Source organism: Myiozetetes cayanensis, unplaced genomic scaffold, assembly GCF_022539395.1.
Source record: "Myiozetetes cayanensis isolate MyiCay16 unplaced genomic scaffold, myiCay2020 scf20-37, whole genome shotgun sequence".
Lineage (NCBI taxonomy): Eukaryota > Metazoa > Chordata > Aves > Passeriformes > Tyrannidae > Myiozetetes > Myiozetetes cayanensis.
Window position 1 is genome coordinate 11,218,601 of NW_026087412.1, and position 27,065 is coordinate 11,245,665.

Genomic DNA, 27,065 nt, shown 5'->3' on the forward strand with positions numbered 1-27,065 from the left:
TTTATGCATTGCAGTGCACTTGTGGATTAACCTCTTGGTAACACACTGTACTTAAAAAGGAAACTTCATCTGCAGTGCTGCATCTTGTCTTCAAATGTTAATGCCCTTTGCCTATCAGTTCCTGGCCTGACCCTCCAGCATGAATAATGCAAACCTTGGCAGGAGCTCACCTGTGGGTCCCAGTGAAGGAGGGAAATGAAGCTTCTTGACATCTGCTGGCAAGTTCACAGCAACCAGGCCTGATTGTGAACGCAGTGCTGAGTCTGCCAGGGATCAACTGGAAGGAAAGGTGAAGCTTTCAGGGAGGGCAGAGGCTGAGGTGGTGTCAGGATGTGAGTGCCTGGAGCAGCTGGGCAAGCAGAGTGGCCAGTCAGGCAACTGGTGATAATGACCGAGAGTAAATGCAAACAACAGGAGTAAGGGATAGAAGATTCCAGCTGAAGAGGGAGCAGGGCACAGTATTTTATTTCTGACAGGTAGTCAGTATTTACAAAATAAAAAGCAAATGACAGAGAAGCAGTTCTTCTTTAAGGCCTTGTTTTCCTAGTAGAATATGTTTGGGTTATAAGGAAGCCTATTGCATATGAAGTAAAATACCAAGAAGACATATGGTCTTAAACCACCCCAATTTCCCTGCAGCTTACCTTGCTGAAAAGCTCAGCTTTTCTGTGTTTCTACTTGAGCACAGTCTATATATGTTATTTTTCCAGAAGTAAAAAAAAGGTGTCCTTTTGACTGTGAAGACAAGTGATCTGAAAAATCAGCTTTGAGAGCCGAGTATTAGGTGACTGCACCAGGACCAATGGAGAGACAACCTGAGTGACCTCAAAACCTTTGGTACCTGTGCATCTTCTGTCTTATTTCATGCATTAAAAGATTCCTCTGCTCATGATAAACATAAATCTTTCTTTAGAAGGAGTAGAACCCGAAAACATTCTAACCAAGAGGGGAAAATAATCTTCAGAGACTGGATGGAGTGTTCCTCCTGCCAAGCTGTTCACTGATGACTCCCATGCCGACATGAAGTCCCTTGCTTCCTAAAAAAGAACCTGGGACTGTTTTAATGTAAGAAAAGGAAGAAGGAAAATAAGAAGATATGCCTGGTAAAGGTAAGCTCATGAACACTCTCACTGTTTCAGTAGCCAAATGAAATAGCCAAGTGGCCAAATTAGGAGTTAAGCAATACCTGTTTGGTAGGATTTGGCTACACCTTCTGGGAGTACAAAATGGGAGGTGATTACAGCCTGGAGCTGACCTACTTCTTGTCCATAACACAGTGTCCCAAGTTTGGCTGTGAGGCTCAGCAACTAGTTTCCTACCCTGCTATTAAGAGTGCTCTGGATTTGATAACTACGTTTGGGGGGTAAATCCTCCCCCGAGAGAAAGGTGGAAAGATGTTTGACTAAGTTCTTATTGAGAAGGCTGTGTTAGTGCTACTTTTACCACTCTGTGTTATTGATGACTACATGGCAATTTGGGGGTTTGTTTTTATTATTTCAAATATCTGTAAAGTGTTTGCAAGGTTATTTGTACCTTTAGTTAGCATTAACTGAATTCTAAACCCTAACCACAGAGTGAAATTCATTCCTTTATGACTATTTTCTCCCTAGGTCTTGCTGCTAAGATTTATCTGAGAACAGCAGAGATGTCCTCAGTTCCTACGCCTTGCAAACTGAACAGATCTCATCTGAAGCATGATTCAAAATTACCGATGATTAAGATAGTGAGAGCACACAACAACTTGTCAGAAGCCTGGTATGGAAAAAATTGATCTTGTAAAACAGAGTGAGTGTATCCCATTATATAGTAAACACCTTTAAGTGAAAGGCAGATCACACTTTTCTGGTTTGGCACACTGGTGTTGCATTGCTCTATTTCCAGTCAGCAGTGCCACTGGATATTAGAACATGAAGTACAATAGAACACTTTGGACTGAAGTATACTTAGTATGCAACATATTCAGGAGTTAAGGGTATTTTTCCTCCTATTATTCTCTGCTACAATTTGATTGCTCTAATCTTTAAGAGCCTGCTTCTAATTTTCAGGCACAATTCATTCATGTCTAGCCTACACTCTTTGCGCTTGTGCCAACCATATCTTTTAGATTAACTAGTTCCAAAAAAACAGTCCAGAATCCAGAACTGGATTGCCTTTCTGGATGTGTGGAGCTATCCTAGACTAAATCATGCCTTTCTAACAGAGGTGGGCAGTATTTGCCCTATATCTACTATCAGCACCCACCAATTATCTGAGATCTGTTCAAGCCACCTCATCCTTGCTGCTGTGCAGGGACGAGTATCACCCACCATTACTAATGAATCACATTAACTGATACATTTTCCCCCTACACACTCATTTCCTTCACTCAAATTGTATAAGTAATTGCACTCTGAATACTTTAAATGAATGAAAAGTGGTATAATGATGCTATCAAGAAATCTTTCTGGCTTTTTCCCTGTCAGGACTGCTGAGGGGAGTGCTCAGTCCCAGCAACAGCCCAGAGCTGTGTCTGAGTAAGCAGGGGACCATCCAGCAGGAAAGGAGAGAGGCAGGTGAGCCCTGCAGCTCTGGACCACCTCTTGCCTTCCTCCTAACTGCGGGGTGCCCCTTGCTGGCCCAACCCAACACCATTGTCCTCTGGGGAGGTTCCCAGCCCTGGGAAAGGAGCTGCATCCCTGGAAGGAGCTGCACCGCTGGTGGCCACCCCACACCAGGAACAGAGAGAGCAAGGTAGGCACGTGGAAATGATTAACTGATAGTTAATGATTGTACTGAGAGAGAGGAAGAGAGGAGGGAGACAACTGGGGAGTGCAGGGGGAAGCTGGAGCCTCTCTGGCAGCTGGTGAAAAAAGTAGCAGGCAAAATCACACTTCCTAGCTGTGGTGGTTGGGGGAACACAAACACACACACACACTCTCACATGGAGGGTCCCTCAAGCTCACTATGTAGTGCTGAAAACCAGCCTCATGGCTGTGGACATCCATTGTCATGTATCACCCATGGGCTGTGCTTTTCTGCTTGGGAAGAAGAGGGAGAGGGGAAAAGAAGAGGGATGACTCATGAGTGCTGAACCTTTGAGGAAAGCACAGCTGTAATCCCAGGCTGTGTGGCTGGGGAGACTGCTCTGAACAGTGCTTGCTTATGTAGTGCTTTCCCTTCATCCTCCTCCACCTCAAAAAAAAAAAAAAAGCACTTTTGCCACACAAAGCAAAAGAGAAAAGATTTCCAGGAATAAATGTTTAATTTTAGCTCTAATTAATATTTTAAGCAAAAGAAGTTGTCAGTCCTGTAACTGTATCTTACCAAGGGGTAAGATCTTGTGTGGAACAGAACTGGATGCAGAGGTAAGATACTTTGGAAGACAACCATGTGATTGACACAGATAGCTGGTTGCTGCATATTCTGAGACCTCTTCTAGATGCCCAGTTCTCAGATCAAACACACTATGTCATAGGATTTCTGTCTAATTTTCCTCATGGAAAAAAAAAGCCCTGCTAAAATACGTCTGTGGCAGTTTCACCACAAAGTGCACACTGCTGTTTCTTACATGATAATGGCTAAAAGTGCATATACTTCTGTCTGCTATAAACCTTACCTTTGTAATGATATCAGGACATGATTTTCTGGTACCTTTAAGTGGAAAAGTACCAGAAAGAATTCAGTGCCTAAGCTCTCTTTGTAAAACCATCTTCCAGAATGCTGTGGTTTATTATCAGCTAGGGAAACTGTGCAGAGATGAAAGCATTGCTAAAACTCTGGTGGTTGGATGTAGTGTTTATGTAGTGCTTTCCCTTCTCTCTGCCCTAAGATCTGTCAGTGATTCTTGTGTTCCTGCAAAGTCTGTGACCATTTACTGAGAGCCTGCCCCCATCGCTGTCCCGAGCTGCCTCATCAGTGGTGCTGCTGCAGCTGCCACTTCAGGCCCTGTGTGTGACAGCTCTGGTTCATCCAGGACATGCATGAACATGCATGAACAACGCTCAAGTCATGCTACTACAGAGCACACGTGTGGACTTTCTCAGCAGCGCTCACCACAGCTCTGTCCCTCATCCTCATTGCCAAATTCGGGGAAATTCACCAGGGTTATTCTTCTGCAACTGCAGAGCTCTCTTGTTTCACTGAGCCCTCCGGCCGCGTCATCCCTTTATTTAACACCATCTCCACTTCGCTGTTGTGATCTTATTTTCGGACAGAGCCGTCCCGGGGCGGGCACTGCGAGCGGGGAGTGGAACGGGAGGTCGGACAGCGCATCCCCCCGGGCTGGTCGGAGCCCGCGGGCCGGGGCGCTGTGGGCCGGGCCAGGTGAGCCCGGGCCGGGCTGGGCGGAGCGGGGCGGCCGCCCGGCCCACCCGCGTTACAGCCGGGGCGGGGAGCGGCGGGGCCAGCGCCGACACTGCCCGGCCCTGTGCGGGGCCAGCGCCAGCCCGGACGGACCAGGTGAGCGGGGCCGGGGCGAGCTGCTCTTGCCCGGGGGGGCGAGCAGGGACGGAGGGTCCGTGGGCTCCGCGCTCGGGGAGCGTTCCGGGAGCGCCCGGCGCTGCTTTCGCCTCCTGCGGGGCGGTGCATTTATTTCGCTTTACACGTTAGGGCTAGTTTGCTTTTCTTTCCTTTTCTCCACCCCCCCCCTTTTTTTATTTTTTTTATTTTTTATTTCTTTTTTTCCCCCTCTTAACACTTTTGCGGTTTTTTTTTTTTTTTGTCGCGCTTCGGAACTGCGGATGTGCCATTGTTACACTCTCGGAATCGCCTGTTTTGTAAATGACGAGCCAGACAAAGCACGCTAAGTAAGAAGCGTTCTCGCACGAGGAGGAAAAGGGTCTAAGCACTGGTTGCTTAGAGGGACCCTTTGGAACTCAGACAGTCTGTTGCTGTGGCGTGAGCTGTTCGCTCTTACAGTCAGCACCTCCGAGCAGTAAAACTGGGGAAGGGAACCCTTATTTCTTGTTCTCTCTGCATGTCAGATGTGTGTGCATGTCACTTCTTGCCCTTGCAGAGGAGCCTCTGAGGATGATTTTTGGATCTGTGCCTCTGGATTTGTCTTTTAGGGAGTGCATTTGAAGTTCTTTTATGACTCTGTTTTGCTGGAACTGCCGAGCTACTTTTAAGAAATGTTTGCAAAACCTTCTGTGGCCCTAGGTTTGATCTCAGGGAGAGTTTGAGAAAACTTTGGTGCTGCTTTGATGTGACCCTCTTGATCATTATTTTTTTTTGTGAGGTTGAGCGAGGATTTTTGATTGCCGTTCTCAAAGTTTACCTTCTGACTATTATATTATGTTCGGCAAACATAATTTCTTTCCTTCTGTTGATTATTAATGGAAGATAGGCCTGTGTATGTAGCTGCAGAGGGCTTGGACTTTCACAAATACATCTTAGTATCTCCATTAAGTCTAAGAAGGCTTAACTAACATGTAAGGGTCTTTAAAAAAGAAAAAGCATGTACGAAGACTTTGTGTGTTTACAGAAAAAAAGTTATGTGTGCCAAAGAAACTGTAGAAAAGATGAACCTGTTCTCTGGCAGTGGGTATATTTTTACATGCTATATGAGGTATAAAAGGAGAGAAAACATGCTTCTTTAAGTGGCCCTTTGCAGGGGCACAGCTGAGGGTGGAGTTCATCCCAGGGCCCCGTGCATGTCGTGACACCCATGTGACACAGAACCAAGTGTTTGGTTGTGCTGCTTCCCTGACTTCCCATGTTCTGGGCACCTGCTTCTGGCTACAGCGACCCTCTGCACTGCCCTGAGCTTCTGTCACTGCGGTTTGCCCGTGATCGTAAATATTTTGACCAGCATTGTCTCCTCTGTTACTTTCGTGTTTGTAAGCACAGAAATATTTACATACAAGTAATGTGGAAGTAGCCAGATAAGGCCAGGTGATGCTGGTTTCTGTCTTCTCTTATGACTGTTGCTTTTTGGGTAGTGCTGTCTAAATACATATAAATCCAGGTTTTATATACACCTGAGAATGAAACACACCGTGAACATGGATGTATTTACTGCAGGTAGAGCTGCCTTACAACAAACTGCCAGACTGTGTTTGTGCACTACACAAAATACTGTAGAAATGTGTAGTCCCAAGTCCCCAGTTCTTGGGATGAAATGTGGTGAGGGGAGTCTTTTCTTGGTGATAGGACCAGCAGGCTGTGGCCAAGGTTGTTCTTGGTGCTGAGCCTGGCAGTGGCAGAAGTAAAGAAATCCTCTCCCTGCTTCCATTTCATCCCAAGCAGGATATGGGGTGCAGAAGCACTTGGGGACTGCTGGTTGTGGCCGGAGGTGTCTTCAGGGTGAAAGCTGTTTGTTACGGGTTGCACCTTTTTGACTATTTTTGTCTCAAGTTTCTATCGGGAACCATTTTTGGATCACCGAGTATGGAGTAGTCTCAGCAGAGATTGATAGTAACTGCTTGAAACTTGGAAAGAGACTGTTGATTAGCAAAATTTAATGAGATTGTAACTGTTCAGTTATATGCTGATAAATATTTGGATATTGGTGGTTAATCTGCCTCTCATCTGGAAGGTTTCTGACAGAGAGTAAGGAGAGGAATTGAGCTCGAAAAGTGCAAATCCCTTCCTGGGGCTGGGAACAGCACCCTACCCATCAGAGGGGTGGCAGCCTTTGAAGAGGAAAGAAAGGATTGAAGTGTTTGTTTTTCTTTCTGCACAACAGTTTTAGAAACTCAAATCCTGCTGCCTTTTTTTTTTTTTTTTTTTTTTTGCAACAGGTTGATACAGAGAGCTAAACAAAAAGAAACAGCTGAGAAACACTGTAGAGAAAGGAGGTGCTTTGCATGGTGTGTCACTCCCCAGTATAGTTCAGATAAAATAAAATACAGAAAGCGTTCATCTGACTAACTGCTTTGCCTTTTCTCTCAGGGCAGGGTAGAGGCAGTTGTTCTGCTTCCTTCTCTCAGTCTAACACTGTCTTTTCCTCATGTCCCAGGCAGCCCCTTGGACAGATCAGTGATGTTCATTTCCTCCTCCTCCCCCTCGCTGATCGCTCGTTTCCGCTCCCCGCCGCCTGCCCGGGAGGTCTCGGGGGGCTGCGGGGGTCGCTCAGCCCTGCGCTGCTCTCCGCTCTCGCTTCTGCAATTGAGTTCCTCTGGGCAGACCTCAGCTGGCCGGGGAGCGCTCTCAGGATTTGCCTTTGTGCCTGTTCTCCTTTTTCATGACGTGTGTGGCTGCAGCCTGCGTGGTGCAGCCCGTGCTGCCAGGAAGAGCACCGGGGGAGGCAGCGAGCGGTGTCAGAGCGGGGAGCACGGACGGGGCTGCTCTCTCTCTTGGAGCATCGCTTCTCGCAGTCTCCCCTTTCTGAGAATAAAAGGGCTGCCTCTTGGATTTTGTAAACAAGCAGAAGCGAGATTTTGTGGGAAGATTTTGCTTCCCCCCCCCCCTCAGCGAGTTGCTAAGAAAAAAAGGCAGGAGCAGAAGGTGCAGGGATGGGACCCCCTCTGTCACGAAGTGGCACCTCGGAGCACCATCCCCGCCTTGGTGGCAGCCGGGAGAGGACCTGAACTGAGGCTTCCTTTGTCCCTTCATTGTGCAGAACGACGCTCTTAGCTTTCGTTTCTGTCATTTTTAGGGCATGTGGAGTAGACTGAAGTGGTGCTTCTGTTGTTTGCCGTCCCCGAGGGAAGCTGTAAAATACCATGCGAGTCAAGTCGCATCTACTCAGGCTTGGCTGCAGGGCCTCCGGGTGGGCGCTGCCCCGCAGCCTGACCTCCCGCTAATGGACAGGGCTGCAACAGCCTGGAAAACCCCTCCCACTCCACTTAAAGCAGCGTCATTTGTGTGGTTCCTCCGATGCTATAATCCTACTGATTGATTTCAGAGGTTCGCTGCTTTTTTATTCGCCGTTGGTTTGCACAGCAGCTTTTTTCATTGGGTCGATTTCAAATGTTGATATGTAACGAAGTAACCTGGGAAATGCTTTTTAAATAATGCTTATCTTGGGGGTAATGACACTCGCATTATGAGGTTTCTGCATTATTTATGCAATTTCGAAGCTGAATAGTAGTCTAAAGGAAACGAACATTAAGTTTTTGACCCGTCATTCGTGGTCCGAGTGTTAGGCTCCACTTCCCTGGAATTCTGTATTTCTGCAGGGAGGAGCTGGAGATAGGGTGAAGGTCTCAACAGACGTTTAAATACTAGGGTGTTTCAAGAACAGCAATTATGTATTCGGCCTTTGGGCTCTTGCCAATTTGTTTGGGCAATAATCGTTTGGTGGCCTGTGAGCACACTTCTCACCTGGCAGTGAGGTCTGGGAAGGTAAACCTGGGGCTGAGCTGCAGCTTCCCTTTGAAAGGTGATCAGATAGCGGAGGGATGAAGGCACAGAGAAAACAAATCAACCTGCAGTTGAATCCCTGGGGGGTTTTCAGCTGCAGGGAAGGACTCTATTACTATTTTCTGGAAAAAGCAAGTAAGCCTGTGCAGCATGTTCAGGGCCGTGTTCCTTACCCCAATGGCTCTGTGCCTGATCTGATCACAGACTGCTTTGTGTGGGACAAAGGAAAATGGAGAACCTTGACCTGATAGTTTCTCTTGAATATTAAACCATGCTGGTCCTTTGCCATGCCTCATGAGCAGCATATGACTTGGGAAGTGGTGGGGCATTAAGAGCTAAAGCTGGTCCCAAGAAGGAAAGCGAAGTACACATTGGTGCTACTGCCTATAGCAGAGGGTCTCTGTCCTGCTCAGCCACCTGTAGTGTGCTGCAGGTCTCACCATTTGTGCCGTGGTGGAGGACAGACTGCCAGTTGGTGTGGAGACACAGCTGCCTGCTGCAACTGCAGATTTTGATGGCTAACAGTAAAAACAAAATATAAATGTTCTGAGAAATAGAGCATGAACCTCTGCTTCCAATAAGGAGGTTTGTAGCCAATTCAGCATCTGATGTTCACCTCGCCTTCCCAGTGCTGGTTTTGGGCAGGGTGGGATGGAGGTGTATTCTGTCGTGGCAGCTCTGCCATGGGAGTCGCGTTGTATTCTTTCTGACACAGCTCTGCATCCTAAAACATTTCCAGGAGCACTGCTTTTCCCAAGGTTTCAAATGCTTTGCCACTTTCTGTTTAAGAGACTGTCTGGACAGAGAGCGATCTGTGTCCAGGAAATAAACATTTAACCTTGCCTGTCCAGTTGGGGAGGAATTTTCTTTCTGTGTCAGTACACGTTTTCGTGTTTGCTTTGTTTACATCGCGCTGCCAGTCACGCTGATCGAGGCCCTCCGGCGATATGGATATATTGTTTTATGAGCTCCTGCCTCCTCAGTGGTTGCTGTTTGGTGGCTTTCCCATAGTGATATGATTTCAGAAGGCTGCTCAAAGACATTTTTCTTGTTTTCAGTTACATAAGTTACTTGATTAAAATAAATCACGCTCACGATTGCAACTTCCCGACAATGACTTAAAAGGGTAAATGAAACTGCCAAAGAGAAATGTAAAATTACAAAATTTATACCTGTTACTTGGGTGTAAATACATCATTTGGATCTTTTCACCCAGCTCAGCAAGGCAATGCCTGTCTGTACAGTGGCTTGTCCATACCAGGAGCTCTGCTGACAGCAGCCAGGAAAAGCAAAATTTAATCAGCTGTAAAGATTTGGATCTCCAATATTTGGGGAAAATCTAGCAATGGGAATTATGAAATGTGGTGATAGCCTTTTCATGGAACCTCTTAGTGATGGAGACTAGTAGGAGGAATTCTTAAAGTTATTTCAGGCTAATTCAAGTGGTGGGTTTTTCATTTTACTGGTAGGGGAGAGATGCAATAGAGTGAATATTTTTATTGACTTTCTGCTTTATGGCATTACAGAAAATGTTTGAAAGTGGTCTTCCACAGGTCTCAGTTCTTTTATTCTATGTAAAAGGGCAGTTTTTCCCTATTCCAGGAACTGTGTCCTAAAAATTTATTCTCACCAATGTTTAGAATACAAATTCCAGAGTAGAGAGCATATCTTTGTATACCTATATATTTGTGCAACTCCACTGTCTTCTGATACAGTATTTTTTAAAATTTACTTTTTGCTTTCCTCAATACCAGGTTTAGACAAAAAACTCTCTCTCTCTCCCTGGGGATGTGTGATACTGCAGTGTCTTTTACCCACAGCAGCAGGGACTTCAGGACAGAAACTCACTGCTGGACCCAGGCCAGGCTGAATCTGGCAGAGCTGCTGCCCAGGCTCTGCCAGCAACGTCCCATGGTCATGGTGTCATCATAACGCTGCCTGCACAGTCAGTTTTTCACATACTCACCTGTCCCACTCTTCCATCCCTCTGGCTTTTCTGGTAGACAAATCACATCTGAAAATCCTCCCAGAGGAATAAAACAAGAAAAAAGGGTCGTGCAGAGCTGTCTTGGCTTTTATCACAGCCCAGTAGTGGGGAAAGTGGTTTTCCTGGAGACTCACTAGGCTGGTAGAGTTGGGGTCTGGCATCCTAATCAAATTTATTCTTAAACATTTTAGTGTGGCTGGATTGCCTCTTCCCTGGCACAGCTCCTGAGGAGGAGCTCTCTCTCTGGTACCCCACTGATGTGGAGCTGTGTAGCCTCAGATCTCCTGGCCACCCAGACCAGGGTGACCCCCCAGACGTGCATGCCTCTGCCTTCCCAGTGCCATGGCAGGACTTGTTCTGGACTTAGGGCTTGCTCCTGAGGCAGGCACACATGCAGGCTTACCTGAGGGTTCTTAGCTGTGTAACAGATAAGGTTTCACACAAAATACTGGCCTGGTACACATTTCCTTGCCTTTGTTTTCTTACTGGTCTCAAATCTCTCTTGATAGTGGGTCTTTTCCAGCTTCATAAGGTCATGTGGCCAAAGAGGTAAATTGAATCAAAATAATCTTTCATAAAGGCACTCACTGCCATTCCTGTGTGTGGTGTTTGCTCTGCTTGTGTGTCCCATTCCCTCTGTGTTTGCAGTTGAAGTAGATAGCTCCTTGGAGCTGTGACTGCTCTAACACAACGCTTAGTACAATTTTTCCATTAAACATGTGCTTCTATATTGATTTTTATTTTTAAGCCTGAACAACATACATACCTCAAGTCTTGCCTGCTTTTTTTGTACTGTAACAGCTGGTTTCTACCTTCCCTGAAAAGCTTGAGTTGCCTGTTCCCTTGCTTTGGTCTGTGTTGGCTTTTGAGCATTAACACAGCAGACATAAATAACAACAACAGCGTCTGTGATTCTGGACAGCTCTGTCCTGTTCCCTGCCCTCCCAGCACATCACTGGGGCCGTGGCTCTGGAAATCACAGCGCAGTAAATGGTTTTGTTGACGTGTAAGTAGGCACGGCGTCAAGCCCCGCACACGTGCCTGTGCTGGCGCTGCGGTTTTTGCAGGCATTAAAACACAATATGACTCCTTTTGCCATTTGAGTGGCTGTGAACGCAGAGTGGATGTGCTGAGCAAGAAAGACTGGTTGGTGCACACATGATAATCAGGGAAAGCAATTAAACTCTCTGTAGGTCCATTTTCCTCTTAGCTGGCTGCGAACGATGCGTTGCCTGCAGTGGATTTACTGGACTGTGGGTGTTGTAAGCATTTTTGAGACTAAGAAGAATTTTTTTCCTGAAAATCTAAAGTGTGTAATTGGTGATATTTTCCAAACTGCCATCTGAGAGGACGTGATGGAGGATTTGTGTAATGTGTAGTTTCCAGAGGGTGTGGGGTGTTTATCAAAGTGGCTCCCGTTGCTGAAGCAGCTCTGGAGGCTGTGGGGTGTGCTGTGGGTGTATCACAGGTTTGGTTACACATATAGGAACTACCTGTTCATCGGTGCAGGAGGCCACACAGATCCCTCTAAAACAGCAGCTCGCAGTGGGGATAGTTGTGCTGCCAGGACTGAGCTGAGGAGAGGTCTGTAAAGTAAAATGGCAACATTTTCTGCTTTGGCAAGCAGTTTGGTTGTGTATGTTTGCTTATGTATTCTCTGTTCTACAGTGAGTTTGGTTATGTAAGAAAAACCAGATCTGTGCAATGTGTATGTTTATATATTTATATAGTTCCTATCCTATAGACTTTAGTTAAACAAATAAAGGCAATTTCAGTTTGAGTGTCACAAACTAACCATTAGTTTCAGTGGAGCAGCATTCGTGATGGAGTGTGAAGATCCCTTTGCCTCATCTCCTTTCCACTAAAAGCACAATGAACTGCTCGCAGGGAGGTGTTTGGTTTGGGGCCAGGCACGTTGCCGGTGGGTGTGCTGCCTCCTGCTCGCTGCTGGATTTGAGCAGGGAACCCTGGCTGGTTGTCAGCCTGATGAACCTCTGCAGCTCACTCAGGGTTTGTATCCAGAGCTATGGACACAGCTGGTCCTCACCCTGCTGCTGCAAAGGAGATGATCTTTGCTTTAGAGCTGAAGAAATGAGGACACTGAGTGGGGGGGTCTTGGAGTCACAAGCACGAACTTGTGTAATGCATGGTGAGATGTACTGTAAATTGTGGAGAGGGAGATTGTGGAGAGAAGAAGAAAACAGAAATGCAGTTGTTAAATGGGGCACTGATCTTTAAGCATATAATTATATGAACTTCCTCCATTAAAATGTTGGTCTGTCATCCCATTTGTGTGTGTATGTGTGTAAAAATGCTCCTTTTGTTTTGATTTTAATGGAATGTGCATTTCTATGCCTGTAAGCACAGGCTGAATATGCATTTTGTCAAGCCATCTTCGTTGGAATGATGATGCACACTGCTAACCTTTCATGCAGGTGGAATGTAGTTTTAAAACTTTTCTGTGGTAGAAAGGTTTTATTGTGGGTTGTATTGTGGGCGCAGCTGCTTGTGTAGGGAGAATTTGTGCTGGTGGAGCCTGGGAAGTAGGATGCAGGTAGGAAACTGTGGGACAGGATAGAACAACAGGAGGCCTTAATGGAATTCAAGAGCATTTCTTTGTTGCTTAGCAGAAAGCAAGAAATTACTCTTGAGTCAGATACAGAGCGTTTTCTGTTTCTTAAATTATTTCAGTAAATTTTGTATCTTTTGGTTTTTAATTGATATTGGTACAGGTTCCTAGTGATGTCTCAGTCACAAACCTTTTGTTTAATTGATTTCTGAGAGATTTAATTGAAATATACTCAAGTTATTAGACTAGGATGTTTAAAAATATGCACAGGAAGTGACAGGCAGTGAGACTGTGCTCTGGGACAGTCAGAAATTAAATCTGGCCTGGTAAAAAGGCATCTGAGGTCTGTGGGTGCCTCACAGTACTGGTGTGAGGATCAAGTTATTTTTGAGTGATTTCTGATTCTGCTCCCTGCCATCTGCATCTTGCTGTAATGCTGGCAAATGAAATATCCTCAGAGGATTGTTGTTGGGTTTTTTTGCTTTACCAATACACGTATGCCTCATAAATTTTCATGGTTATAGATCTCTGTAAATGTTTTCCCCTATTGAAAATGTTGATTAGGGAGGAAACACAGTGAACTAATTGTTCTGAGTAACACTTGAGCCACATAAATATTTCAGAGGATTTCTGTAGCCTTAAAAGGCTCAAAGTTGCACATGAACAAACTTACCCATAATTGTGCCTGAAGTTTTGTGATGTGAGAGGAGGCTGAGAAAGAGAGAAGTTTTTGAAAAGTGCCTGGGGATTTACATATGTATAACTTCTTTGTAATGGTATGACACTGTGTAAGCCCATTTGCCTTGTAGATGAGCCTTAAGATGCTTAGACACAAGACACATGAGAGACTACTCATGTTTTGGTATAAATATTTTCTGCCAATATGAAATAAATCCTGGAATAAATTCACAGGGGATGTGCCAGCATGGGAGTAATGGCACAGGGAGAGTTTCAGACTCTGAAAAGCACTGAAGGAGGAGCTGAGTTGCAGAGCTGGAGAGCAAGTGCTGGAAGGGACAGAAAGTTCCCTGTTCAACCAGATATTGTACTTCATCTGGGAAATACATCACCTTGCTGTCACTGGGCATGTTCAGCAAGGATAGGATGAGATGTATTAAGTGTTGCCTCTGCTGCCCAAGACAAGAGCTCCCAGCCTTGGCTGAGGGAGGGGTGATGAAGGCAGCAGGAACCTGGAGTGATCAGTACAAGGGTTCTGTGATGGGGATCATAAAACACTGAATAGGTTAATATCTGGTTTCTGGCCCAAACCAGTGAGCTTGTTGACAAGCTAAATCTATAGAAATATTTGAGACTAGTAGGGTTTACTGTCTAAGAAAGAGTAAGGACAGCCATTCAGGTGACAAATTGGGGAGTGATTTAGAAATACTAAGATGTGTTTTTAAAAAGGTGTGAGGTTTTTTTGTTTGCACTTGGAAATTTAGAGTGTGGGGGGAAGAACACCAGAAGCAGCTTCTAACTCCTCTTGCTCTCTACCCCATTTCTGTCACTTCTGTTAGAAAATTTAAGGTTTGATCTATGAATAAGCTTGCACCCTTTCTTATTTGCTCCTCTGAGCTAATGTTTTTTCCCATTTTTTTTCCTTTACATGTTGTGCTCTTCCCTTTCCTTTTCTTACCTTGTTTGCTATGCTCTCACTAATTTGCCTTTTGATCTCACTGTCCTTTCTCAATCTTTCCTCTAAAAAGGGCCAGTCCACTAAAAGGAGTGGGTTATTTTATAGACAGTTAAGCTCTGGGACTCCTTGCCAGAGGATGCTGTGTGGGCCAAAAGATTATGTGGACTCAGGAAGGGCCTGAAAAAACTCATAGGAGGTTATTCAATACCACAATGCCAAACCTTTAGTTTGGCATTTATTTAAACCAAGGATGCTGGAGAGATGTAGAGGGTAAGCACCACTGTATACTCACCTTATTCTGAACTCTGACTAGGCAGCCACACCTGGCTACCAGTGTTGGACTGAGGAAAGTCATCCTGATGTTCCCCTATTTCACTGCAAGAGTCCTTTGTGATCTCCCAGCCCTTATCCTTCACAATGATGCCATGAGCCCATTGTTCCCCGTGCTGCAGGCTTTTCTCCCACTGTCTAGGAGGGGTTTCCTGGAGCCACTGTGACAGCACTTTTTCATACCCTTCTTGTATGACAGCTTGGCCCTGGCAGGTGCTTGTGAGAATCCCCCTTTTCCTGCTATCCCTGCCTCGTGGGCTTCGTGGTTTGTGCTAGAGATAATCAATGCAACAACAGTCATTTAAATACTTGATGATATCAGCCAGTACTGCATGTGCACAGGAACTTAAGTCACTGGGCAACACGTGCACCTGAGTAGCAGGCACTAATTATCACCATCATCTTAAGCCACTATCTTCATCCTTGTCTGGGAAGAGCTTCCAGAGGAGGGTGCTTATCTGGAACCTCTCATTGCTTGTCCAGGCTTGCCACGAGCTGGGGAGACTCTTCCATCCCTTGCAATCTGTTCTTCAAAAAAAAAATAAAAGAGTTGGAGAACTGAGATTTTGTAAGCAGACTGAAGTCTTGGACTTCTCCTCTGAGAGAGTGTGGGGGGAGGTGTGCTGGTCTTGGGACAGCACTGTCCTCAGGAAGTTACCTGACCATTGGGTGCTGGTGTGTGCTGCTCTCACTGAAGTACTTTTTTCCAGGAGGCAGGATGAAACGTGGTCCTTTCTCATGTCACTGTGCACACTCTGCCTTTGGGCAGACCCTGGTGAGCACTGTCCCCACGGCAGCTGACACACTACAGGCAATCACAGCCTCCTGTGTTTGCTTAAAAGGGGAGGACCCTGGCTAGCTCCATTCCAGGCAGTTGGGAGCAATAGGTTTATGCAGCATCAATTGTGGCAAACACTGGATTTCCAGTGAGAGAGGATCTTGATTCCTCAGTATTTTTAATAAAATGAACCACAGGGTATTGCCATATACCCTTCAATATAACTGTAAACCAATTGAAACACGTACCTAATCTATCCAGTCAGTTCCTTAACCTAAACCTGTTGTTGTTGTAAGTGTACCTGTCAGCTTGCACGAATCATGGAAAATGCAGGACTGTAGGAAGCCCTCATCTTTCTCAATGTGCTATATAGGTTGATGATGACTTAGTTTTCCTCCCCTTTCCTGGGGCCTCTGCTGTGCAGGGCAGCATTTCCTTCAGGCACATTACACTGCTCCCTAGAAGACCAGAAGGGCACCCACAGCATTTGGGGACAAAGGTGTTCACTGCTGAGACTGCTCCAAAGTAACTGCTGCTATTTAAACTCAATCCTGTTTTAATCCAAATTAATTTGTAGGCACTGACAAGCAATGGGAATTTTCCTTGTTGTATTTTGCCTGCCTTATAATTAGGCTTTTACTGGATGTGGTTGGGCAATGTCCTGGTCTCCATTAACCACCAAATCACTCCAGCGTGTGGGCACTCCTCTGCAGCCTCCAAGAGTCTGTTTGTACCGTAATCCCCCGTGTTGACATGTCACATGCGTGTTGCAACTCCTCTGAGTTTGTGTTAATTGAAATACCAATTGTGTTAATTGTGGAAAGTTAGTCATGCAAACTGAGGTGGAAGGGGAAGCTCTTGGAACCCACTGTTTCGTAACTGTACATGTTTTGTAAGAGCTTCCCTCGGTGACGCAGGAGCAGTGCTGGGATGCTCTGCGGAGCTGGAGTCTGTGTGCACCAAAGTCCAAGTGCCAGAAACTGCTTTGGGAGGAAACTGCAGGTAGAAGCAGCACTGTGCCTGGTGCTCAGGCGTCTCAGAGAGGTGCCAGGGAGCTGCTGTAGAACTGGGGGCACTCTTGGGAGCCAAGCACCTTTCAGATCCTCACCTGGAACAGGGCAAGGTAATGCAGGGAGCGGAGGGTCTTGATGCCTTCACTCTCTCAGTAGATGAGGGCAAGGGGCCATGTTTTTAGTCCTGCTGAGAAGAGTTTGTAGGTGTCAGCAGAAGAACAGGTGAAGCTGAGGAGTTCCTTACAAATGGCTTCCTTAGAGAAGGAAAGAAATGTAGCTGCGCAGAATAAATTTGGAAACCAGGATGCTTGAAAGTGAGTCATTTAAAAAGAGTTTCTGGTGGCTGTTCTGCATCCAGGGAAAGCCCAGAAAACAATCAAAATTTCAGATGTCCACATTTCTTGTAGAGGTTGAAATAAAAGAGCTAACTGTCAGCAAAACCCATCTGAAAGTGGCTGCTCTCGGGGTACAGTAACTTGGGGTACAGTAACTCAGGGTACTTGCTCTCTCTTTGAGGAAAAACCTCATTTTCCAGGCAAGTGTAACTGGTGCCATCCTGTTCATGGACCATTGTGGTACCTTCTGAAAGCAGCTCCTCCAGACAGGGTTGTTTCCAGGCTGAGGAGGCCAGAAGGAACATTTTCTCCTTGCTGGAGCACTAAGCCTTCAGAGCAGTGTTCCTTGGGGATGAGCTCTGTGCCCGCTCACTGGAGGCGCTGCAGTCTCTTGTGTGAAAAACAAACTGTTGATAAACAGATTTCTTGGAGTCTGTCACCCTGCCATATCCATTTGGACTTCTTTCCCCAGGAATTTGCATTAATTAAAAATGAGACAGGATTTCTGTGATAGTGTTTGTGCTGGTCAGAATGGATAACTTCCCCAAAACTGCTATTTTTAGGGTATTTTTAGAGGTATGGAGTCGACTTAAAGATGAATAGGATGTATACATATAGAGAAAAATTATGATGGCATTTATATACCCCCAACCTTAATAACTTTGTTAGGGTTTTTGTGTTCTATTTCACGGAGAATTTCAGAAATTCCTCCTGCATGTATTGTGCTCTTTGTAGTTCACTTGTTACAGGTGCTTTGTAGGTCACCTGTTACAGATGACATTTTGGGGTCTCTTTCTACACACATTGGCCAATCATTCTCAAAAAAGCATGGTAAAAAAAGATATTTTTTGCTTTGAAATGTTAAATTAGTCTATTGTTTCCATGATGCTACTGAGATTTATTTTATTTATATTTTACTTCGGTGCATTCCTAAACATAAAAATTAAAAAAAAAATCACGTTGGAAAAATAATGATGGATGTTGAAATATGGGAAGTTCAATAAGTTGTAGGGTGATGTGACACATGGCTGGAGTTTCCTAAAGAGCCTGAAAACATCACCACCTTACGTCATGTTACATTCATTCTGTAAATACCCACAGGCAGATGTTTTGCTGGCTCAAGGAGAAGAGAGATACTGTCTGTACTGTGCTTCCTGTTTGGCACAGCTGGAATCTCACACTGCTGGGCTTTCTGGAGCTCTGGTTTGCCGCTGAGAAGTGCTGGCTGCCTTCACAAGGGCAGCAGGAGGCTCCTGGGGAGCTCGGGGCAGGGAGCACTTCTAATGCTCCCTGGGTGGGGTTCCTTCCTTGGGATGCCTTCCTTGCCATGGCAAAGTGGAGAGTGGTGGCTGGACTGGAGGGATGGGGGATAACTCATGGAAGGAGGCTGGGAGGGGGTGGGCTCGTGAGAGGTGTAAGAAAGTGGGTTTGTTCAGCTGGTCACAAGGAGGGGAAGGAATTCGTGGGTGCTGAGAAGGGACAGGTAGGCAGCTGTCTGAGTCCCAGGGTCAGTTCAGGACCCAGGAGAGCATCTGGAAAGCATCTTTGAAGACTGCCAGTAAGTGCATTTGGAAGGCAAAGCATTAATGAAGAGGAAGGCTGGGAGGGTTGGAGCCTGGGTTTTGGTTTAGTGTGACTGTTTGCTGTGGGGTTCCTGCACCAGCACTGCCCAGCCTCCAAGTGCCTCTAGCTCTGCCTGCAGGCTGGGGAGAGCTCTGCTCCTTCAGAAGGGCTGCCAAGGGAAAGGGGTTAATCCATCTATGAACAGCATCAAGAAGTAGCCACACCAGCACAAACCAAAATAGCTGAACTCTCACCTTTGTCTTTGAACAGGCTCAGATGAAGTGCTCCTCTCAGTGAGTGTTGCAGGAGCCAGGAGCTGCTGACATCCCACTCTACACACACCATAAAACTTGCCCGTTCAGTCTCCAGTCCTTTTCACTGTGTCTGATTTTTGCAGTTGTCAGAGAAGCCCAAGAGGCAAAGGGATGTGCCAGTGCCCTGGCCCCTGCAGTGACACAGCATATGTGCCAGTGCAGGGTGTAGCTGAGCTGCAGTGGAGCCACAGGCTTGCTCTGGCTGCTGGTCTGCCTCCCCTCCTCTCTGAGCTGCCCTCACTTGCTGTGGTGGTGTGTGAAGCGAAGCGTGGCTGCTGTGGCTGCCTCCAGCTGTGAGCATTTGTGTCAGCTCTCACCCAGCTCTGATCGTGGTTTAGGATTCGTGTAATAGAAATTATGAGAGTCGAGGTTATTCATCTACCTTGGCCGTGGGCAGGGAACAGAAAGGGTATTTGTACATGAGACGGTACCGAATGTTCTACATCACTGTTTTATTTTTATGTTTACAGGGCAAAGGGCACAAAAATAATATAAATGGGAACAATAGCATACGTTAGCACTCTTCTAACTCCATTTAGACTTCTTTATTTGTAAATATTTTTGTGGTTCATCTGTGTTTTAAAGAAAGGAGGGAAAATTCTCCTGCCTCTCTACCCTTGTTTGAGGAGGATGGGCAGTACTTTGTGGTTGTATTGCAGTGGATGGGTGAATGCTTTGCATTTTGCTTGTCACCTGACAAGCTGGTTTATATTTAGATGAGGCGAGAAAGTGTGTGATTCTGAAAGCTGCATTTTCACTTGTGCAGAGCCAGACCTGTGTGCTTAGTTATCAGAGTGAGGTTTTAATTGTTTGCTCTTAGTTTTCCAGTGACTTATTAGGGCTATAGTCCTGCTATGTCAAACATCCATTCCTGGAAAGGAAAGCACCCAAAGGAGAGGTCTTTAGAAAGCCCAGGAGACTTCCTCAGTACCAGCCAGCATAGGAGGCCTCTTTGGAGGAAGAGGAAATTTGGAAAATTCCAATCCATTGCTGTTATCATTTTGGTCTCAGCTGAACATTGTGCTGTGACCCTGGGCAGGACATTAGCTCATGGGTGACAAATGCTATCCATATTTGAAATGACTTCCCTAAAGCTGGAGTTTTGTTCTCAGCTGAGTTGTTGCTCTTGAGAACAGCGTGGAGGGCTCAAGCTGGTGCAGGAGGGAACATGACTATCCACTTCTATCTTTCTCAGCACCCCAAGCAATTAAAGACAAAAGCCTTTGTTCCCTGGTGACTTCATTCTTAAGAGGACCTTTTAATTTTAGTCCTCAGTTTCAGGAAGAAATAATATGAATTTGTCATTGACAAGAAGGCTGCATCTCTCAAATGTCATGTGAAGGATCCACTCCATAATTCATGGGCTGGGGAGTGTGGGTGTCAAAAGGAGGGTGCATAATGGATGTGAGAGATTTGAGTTCAGTTAAACCATTGGTCTTAAAAGCAGCTTTTCTTGCCTTCATGATATTTTCTTGACCCAGACCACCACAATTTTTTTTTTTTTTGCTAACTCATCCAGATAACCAGATATTTTTAGTTTTCTTAAGTAAGAGTGTAATGGGTTATTGGTTATTTTTGTACATCTTATTCTCCTTCCAGTGTGGATGGAGACTTGTATAGTAATAACAGAGCAGTGCTGATTGATTCCTCTTATTTTTGTCACTGCTGCACCTGTAAGTCATGCATTTGTCTGCATAGAAGTGCTGCTGTTTCTCATCTTTCCCTTTCCATGGATTCTGTGAGTTCTAGTTGTTGTGTGATGAGACACATATTGCTGTTGGTGTGCTGAGAAAGGGGATCTTCTCCCTCGTCTGCTGTCGGACCTGAATAAGAGCAAACCTGAGGCTGCAGGGGGTCTGAATGCAGATGTGGACTATTGGCTTCCCAGTTCCTGGGAGATTGTAGCAGACTCAGACCTACCGAGGGGGATTGCTGGGTCTGCCAGATCTCTGCAGGTGTGGGAGGGGTCACCTCCTCACGGTCAGCCCCTGCCTCCCAGCTTTGTCTGTGTTCCTGTCCTTGGCAGAGTAAATTGCCTGTCTGACTCAGTCTGAACTGAATTAAGGAGCACTTACGTGATTCTCTTCTTGCAGTCAGGCTGAAGGTGTTACGAGCTGGCAGAGCTGTGCTGATAGGTGGTGGCACCAGGAAACCAACCTCCAGCAGTGGAGGTGCAGCCTTTATCTCAGCATTTCCTCTTCGAGCGGTTCTTTCTTGTAAGGTGTGTTTGTGTGCAGATGCAGGAGGCTCCTCTGTGCTGTCAGTCGTCAAACCCCACCCGTCGTGGAGCCGTGTGGGGCACACCAATCCCTCGTGCTGGGGCTGAGCTCTCCATCAGGAGCCACTGCCCGTGGGTGAGGCAGGAGTAAGCCAATACGTTAATCGTGGAGTAATCTGTTTTCAGTGGAGCTTCCTAGTAGAGCTTACAAAAGCTGTGACATTTAAAAACAAATAAACTTTAAAAAACATGAACTCGCTGATACAGAGCAGGAGCTTTTGGTGCAACTGTGTCCGTGTGTGCGTCTGCAGGAAGTGAGTCACATTCTTACAAAACCGTCATCTGAAGAATCTGTGACTTTTATGACAATTCCCATTTTGGGCTAAGTTAGATCTCTTCCTCTCTCCAGGCTTTTCCCAGGCATCAGGAATGTCTTCTGAGCCCACTTCATCCGCCTCCCAGCAGTCCCCTGCCTCTCCACCCTCTCCCGGTTCTCTCCACCTGCCCGAGAGCCGCAGGGCGAGGGAGCGCTCCCCGTCGCCCATGAGGTACCTCATCCCCAGCCCGCTGCCCACCCGACGGACCAGGACGTTTTCTGCGTGAGTACGGGGGAAAACCTGCCTTTCACAACGCAAACAAACCATTGCCCTCAGGCAGAACGATCAGGGAAGGTAGTCGGGGGGATGGGGGAGGTGGTTGTTTGCATCTAGAAGATGCTCTGCTATGTAACTGTTGTCTTTTCTCCAATAAATTCTGATGCCACTAGACTTTTAGTCCAAATCTCCTGTAGTTTTTTGGTGCTCTGCTTTGGTAGAGGGTGTTCAAAGTCTCTTGCACTCTTTAAGACCAGGGTTTTACAGGGAGGGGAAAGTACACTGAGAATTTTCAAAACATAGTTCTTATCTGAAGCTTTGCTTCACTTCAGACATTGGGTTGTGGCTCTTGGGACCGGTTCCTGTTGGCGTTTCTTCATTAGATCCAACCCTTTTTTTGTCATGACTTCTCTCCTCACTGCTCCTGAAGCACTTGATCAGACCTCTCTGGAAGTTTTAGTTCTTTTACTCCTGACACCTCATCCAGGCTACATTTTAGGGATGCTCCATCACTTTTCAGAGGAAAGTGCTTCCTTGTTTCCTTTTCCTATCCAGCTTTCATATGTCCATCTTAAGATTGTTCAAACAGACCTGTAAAAGAATGTGTCGGTTTTCAAGGTATGAACCCTGATCTCTATCTCTGAGGGTTTCTTCAGTGAGATTTTCCATAAAATGAGATGAGGTTTGTTGCATTTGTAGCTATTTGGGGTAGTGATCCGGCTGAGCTGCCGTCCCCTGAGCTTTCTCGTGGCCCCGTGGTGCTGTGCAGGCTCCAGGAGGTCCTGTCTGAAGAGGACTCCTCCAACAGCACCAGAGGACGGTGTCGCAAGGTTTGACCATCACAAAGAATTCCCTGTGCCTGTGATGGCCCTCCCAGTGAGGGGCTGACCTGCAGAAGGCAATGTGGGGCTTCTTTGTTAATCTCTGAGCCTTTGAATGGGGGTCTGAGGGCATTATGTGGAGCTGTGGTCAATCATTGCAGTTCTGCTGGTCTCTGTAAGGGAGGTCTGGCAGTGCTGGCTTGGTCTCTGTCCCACAGCCAGCCTTTATCTGGATGGAGTTTTTTCTGGTGGCTTTTTCCTTTCTGCCTTTGCAGTGCTACCCAGCTCCTTTCTTCCAGATTTAAATAATAATCTCAGTGATGCTTCATATTATTACTTCTGTATTTAAAAACGAGGCAAAAAGTGTCAGCAGCAGCAGAAGAGAAGTTTATATGTTTTCAGTTCCAAAAGCCTTCAAATGCCCTGAAATTTCTAATGGAAGTAGATTGCTAAAAGGAACATAATTGACTTAATAATTGGGGTTGCCCTTGAAAAGCAAGTCCAAGCTAGCTTGTCTCAGTTCTGTGTTAATAATGAACTCTTTGTAAGTCTTCTCAGCTGTTAATCTTAGTCTGGTTCTTACAAAATGAAAGAATTTATTATTTGGCCTCCGCAGTTCTTTAATCATTAATTAGTGTAGGATTCTTGCTGTATTTGTTTGCCCTGAAAATCAGAATAGCTCTGAATTTTGTATGTGTGTCCTCTTTAAACAAGGGGAGCTCTAGGTGAGCTCTGGCCCCACAATTGTATAGAAAAGATGAATGTGACAGACAGTGGTTTATTATTCAGTGGGATTATTTAATTTTGGTTCATTGAAAGTGTGGGGCCTCATCCCCCACAGTGCTTTATCTCCTTGAAATATGCAATTGAACTTTAATGGCTTGTTTAGGACAGCAAGCGCTTTTCTATGTTACAAGCACTTGTGAGGTCAGGTGCTTTGACAGCTTTATAGAGCTGGAAATGAAGTGATTTAGTGGAGATTTCTCTTTAGCACTTTTAACTGTGTTTCTTTAGTGTTAGTTTGACTTAAGGAACAGAGCTTACCACTTTTTTTTTTTAACAATTTTATTTAAACTATATGTAAAAAAATTTGAACATGTGGGAAAGTGATGTCAAAGTTGCCATAATGCATGTAACCAAATGGCAACACAGTCACTTACTGAGTTAGAAGAATTGTACCAAAATCCTCCTCTAATGTGGAAGCAACCTACTGATACTCATGGCATGAGCAAGTCCTGATCTAGTAACTCCTCAGTGTAAACTCCAGAAGATGTCTGAAACAGTTGGCTTCATTAATGAAAATGTTTGAGTGAGTTTGGATCCCTGGGGGTTCCACTCGATGTATTTGATGGGGAAAAGAATTTCATCTCACACTTTTCAGGGTGGGTCATTGTTCATGCAAGTCCCTTTTCTTGATGGCAGTGAGCCATCCTAAAGCATGGTCTGCAAATCGATCTCATTTTAAAGTACAGGTCCTGGGACAGTGGAGGAGGAGTTCAGCCTGGAGTCTTGGTGTTATGCACACCAGTGAGGCTTCACAGCCCACTGGAGTCACTGGGAGGTGAAATTTTGGCTTCACTGCATCATAGTCTGGCAGGATAAGAGTGGACATTCATGCAGAAGGGGTGTGTGTACACACTATACCTGTCTCTATGCACTGCACTCTCTCCATGCTACATGCACTCACTGACTGTGAAATGTGTGAAAGCACAACGCTCTGGGGCACACTGGTACTCCCAAACTCAGGAAAGGTAAGAGAGGTGCACATTTAGTTCGGTGTCTGAAAGAAAATTTGGCACAGCGATAGAGCAGGTGAATTCAAGATGGCAACTGATGGATTATAGTGCAAGGAAACATCTTCATCGTCTTTATCTCCCTTAAGAAGGCCACAGGCAAAGCATGTGCAGAGTATGAAAATGAGTTTTAAGCAGTTCCTGCCAAGGAATTTGCTCACTGGGAGTGTTTGGCCCATTGTGCCCTTTTGCCTGTTTGCTCTGGCTGACACACCTGGAGTTGTGCTCAGCAATAACCTGCTCTTCCTGGGCTTTCTTCTGCAGAACCGTGAGGGCATCAGAGGGTCCCATCTACAAAGGTGTCTGTAAGTGCTTCTGTCGCTCCAAAGGCCACGGTTTCATCACCCCTGCGGATGGAGGGCCAGACATCTTCGTACACATCTCTGAGTAAGTCATCTGGGGGGCCAAGGGAGGCTGGAGCTTGGGTTTGCCTTAGTTGTGGAATGCATCTGACACTTCAAATGCAAGACTGAGTTATAATCTGTCACCCTTACCCCAGCAAAGAGGGCTTATGCAGATGTTACTGACAGCAGTAGGTTATGCTGCTCTTTTCCTGTATTATTATAAATATGTTGAGTTAAAAGCTGGAAGATGATCCTGGCAAATGTCTTGCAATAAGCTGTGCAGTTTTGCCCAGATCCAGAAACTTCCATTTACCTGAAGCAAATAATATGTGTGGTATCCAGTTTTAATGTAAAGACTTATAACACTGAAAACTCATTACTGTTACTTTGCACTGCTTGTACCATTATTAAACTAAAGGTTAATTGCCTCTATTGTTGGGAAAAGTCACACTTTATTACTTCCTTGAATTTATCTAGCTTCAGCTGTGAGAAGTTTATAGCTAAAGCTTGCTCTGTTAAAGGTCTCATTGGTACCTCTGCTTTTTTGTCTTGAGACAAAAGTTCAGTTCACTCTGAAAACCATCACCTAAATTTACCTTTTGATAAACTAAGCAGATAAAGCTTTTTAAGTCCCTCACTGATGAATTTTTCTCCAGTCTAAACCAGTCTTTTCAGTCTCTTTTCTAAGTATGCTCTAGAATTTAAGTATAATTTTAAGACCATACACTGTGCACATACTTTCAGTATATGGAGGTAAAATCACCTGCAGAGTCCTGCTCTGTTTTTCCTTCTGTACATCCCATAATCGCATTAGCCCTCTTATCCCTGGTCTTTGCATAGTTGCTTACCTGCTCTGACCTCATCATCCCTTGCAGTATCAAAGTTTGGTGCAGTCCCAGATCCAGCCTGGCATTCCTGACGGCAGTGTTTGCATTCCTGGTTCTTGGATGCCTGAATTCTGGTGTGGTTGCAGTGCAGCACATCTCACCTGGACAGGCCCTGTCTGCCCAGAGAGCCAGAGCACACTCCCTGACTGCACTGCCCTTGGCATTTGTTGCTTGGCTTGTCTGCCAGGTTTAATGGATAATTTTTATATTTGTTTCTAGAGTGAGATGTTGACCAGTGTTGGGGTTACAGCTGGTCTCTGAGGGTGCATAATAAGCTTTCTTGATCTCTGTTCTCCAATAACCTCTTTTAGACCCATCACCAGTTTTATTGTACCTGTTGTTCACAGTATTGAAGCTGTGTAATCCTTATTTGTTGTTCTGAGTGGTTATCCAGTGGTCAGTCAACAAAAGTCTTACCAAACTTACATTGCCCTAGTTCTCTTCTGGAATGTTACTGCACATTGGGGAGCCAAAGCTTTGTAGGGCTCGTGGGTGCAAATGGGTTGAGTGATCTGACTTACATGTTCAACCCAAGGAAATGTCATTTAATATCTCCTCTTTCTTTTGTCTGATGCAAATGCACAATTTCTCCTCATTTCCTGAATGACTTAAAAGCAGCATTTCCTATGTCACAATTAAAAAATTTAACTGTGAATGTCTACTCTGACCTATACAGTTACTGATCAGCAGGGGTTTAGTTAAAACAGCCCTCTCACAGAAACATGAATTTTCAGCCTTCTAATGAATTCCTTTTAAAGAACTGTCTATTTTCAGTCCTGTTTTTTTTCCCTCTGTATGTTTTCTCTTCCAATTAGTTCAGTAAAATTTTCTTCAATTAGATGAAATTAACCCTTTTAAAACCCTAGACATAGCTTTTAGATTGGAGTTGCTCTTTTGTTTGTCTGTACAAAATGTGACCTGATCTTTCAGGTGTTCCCCAGTTTCCATCCTTTAGCCCAACACATTCTTCTTTCTGGGCCCAAACCCAGAACTTGATTCTGGGTACACAATCCCCCTCAATCAGCTCTAACTCTTAGAAACTCCGCTGGGGGTTTTTCTTTTTGGCTGATTAACACTCCCATATGTCTCCTGTGCTGAAATCCTGTGTGACATTATGAGAATAATTTTGTCTGCTGTGATTTTTGGTGATCTGTGTGAGAGGCCCCCCTCTCACAGGAGTCCCCTCTCGTGGGCTGTGCTGGTTGGAGTATCGATCCCATATGCTTTCAAAATGCTTTGACTGTGAGCCATCAATAAGCTATATTTGAGTAACTGTGCCCCAAATGTGGTGTACCACCCTCCCCTTCCTTCCACCCACTCCATCTACCCTAAAGCACTATTGAACGAGTCACCAAGGTTGTAAAAGTTTATGGGCAGCCACACTTCTTGCTGTATTTTCAGCGTGTTTGTTTTGCTGACGCACAGAGGTTCTGTGCTCGCTGTCACCCTCACCCAGCCTGTGCCCTCAGAGCAACCCTGTGTGGGAAAGCTGGAGTAGATAAAGGCTGAGAGCTGCTGTGTGGGCAGGGGTGATGGGCTTTGGTCCCTCAGGTACAACCTTCAGCCTGATCTCTGGCTTCCCAGCTCACATCCCAGTGCCC

At 45.5% G+C, this 27,065-nt stretch overlaps 1 protein-coding gene across 1 annotated transcript in view; it reads left to right on the forward strand.

Moving 5' to 3' along the window:
• The first annotated feature begins 4,355 nt into the window (after window positions 1-4,355).
• Window positions 4,356-27,065, forward strand: part of CARHSP1 (calcium regulated heat stable protein 1) — a 35,221-nt gene continuing 12,511 nt past the window's right edge. Inside the window, exons 1-3 of the mRNA XM_050317053.1 lie at window positions 4,356-4,437; window positions 21,436-21,625; window positions 24,498-24,620. Coding sequence (XP_050173010.1) covers window positions 21,456-21,625; window positions 24,498-24,620 — 293 coding nt within the window. The 5' untranslated portion in view covers window positions 4,356-4,437; window positions 21,436-21,455. The remainder of the gene's footprint in view (window positions 4,438-21,435; window positions 21,626-24,497; window positions 24,621-27,065) is intronic.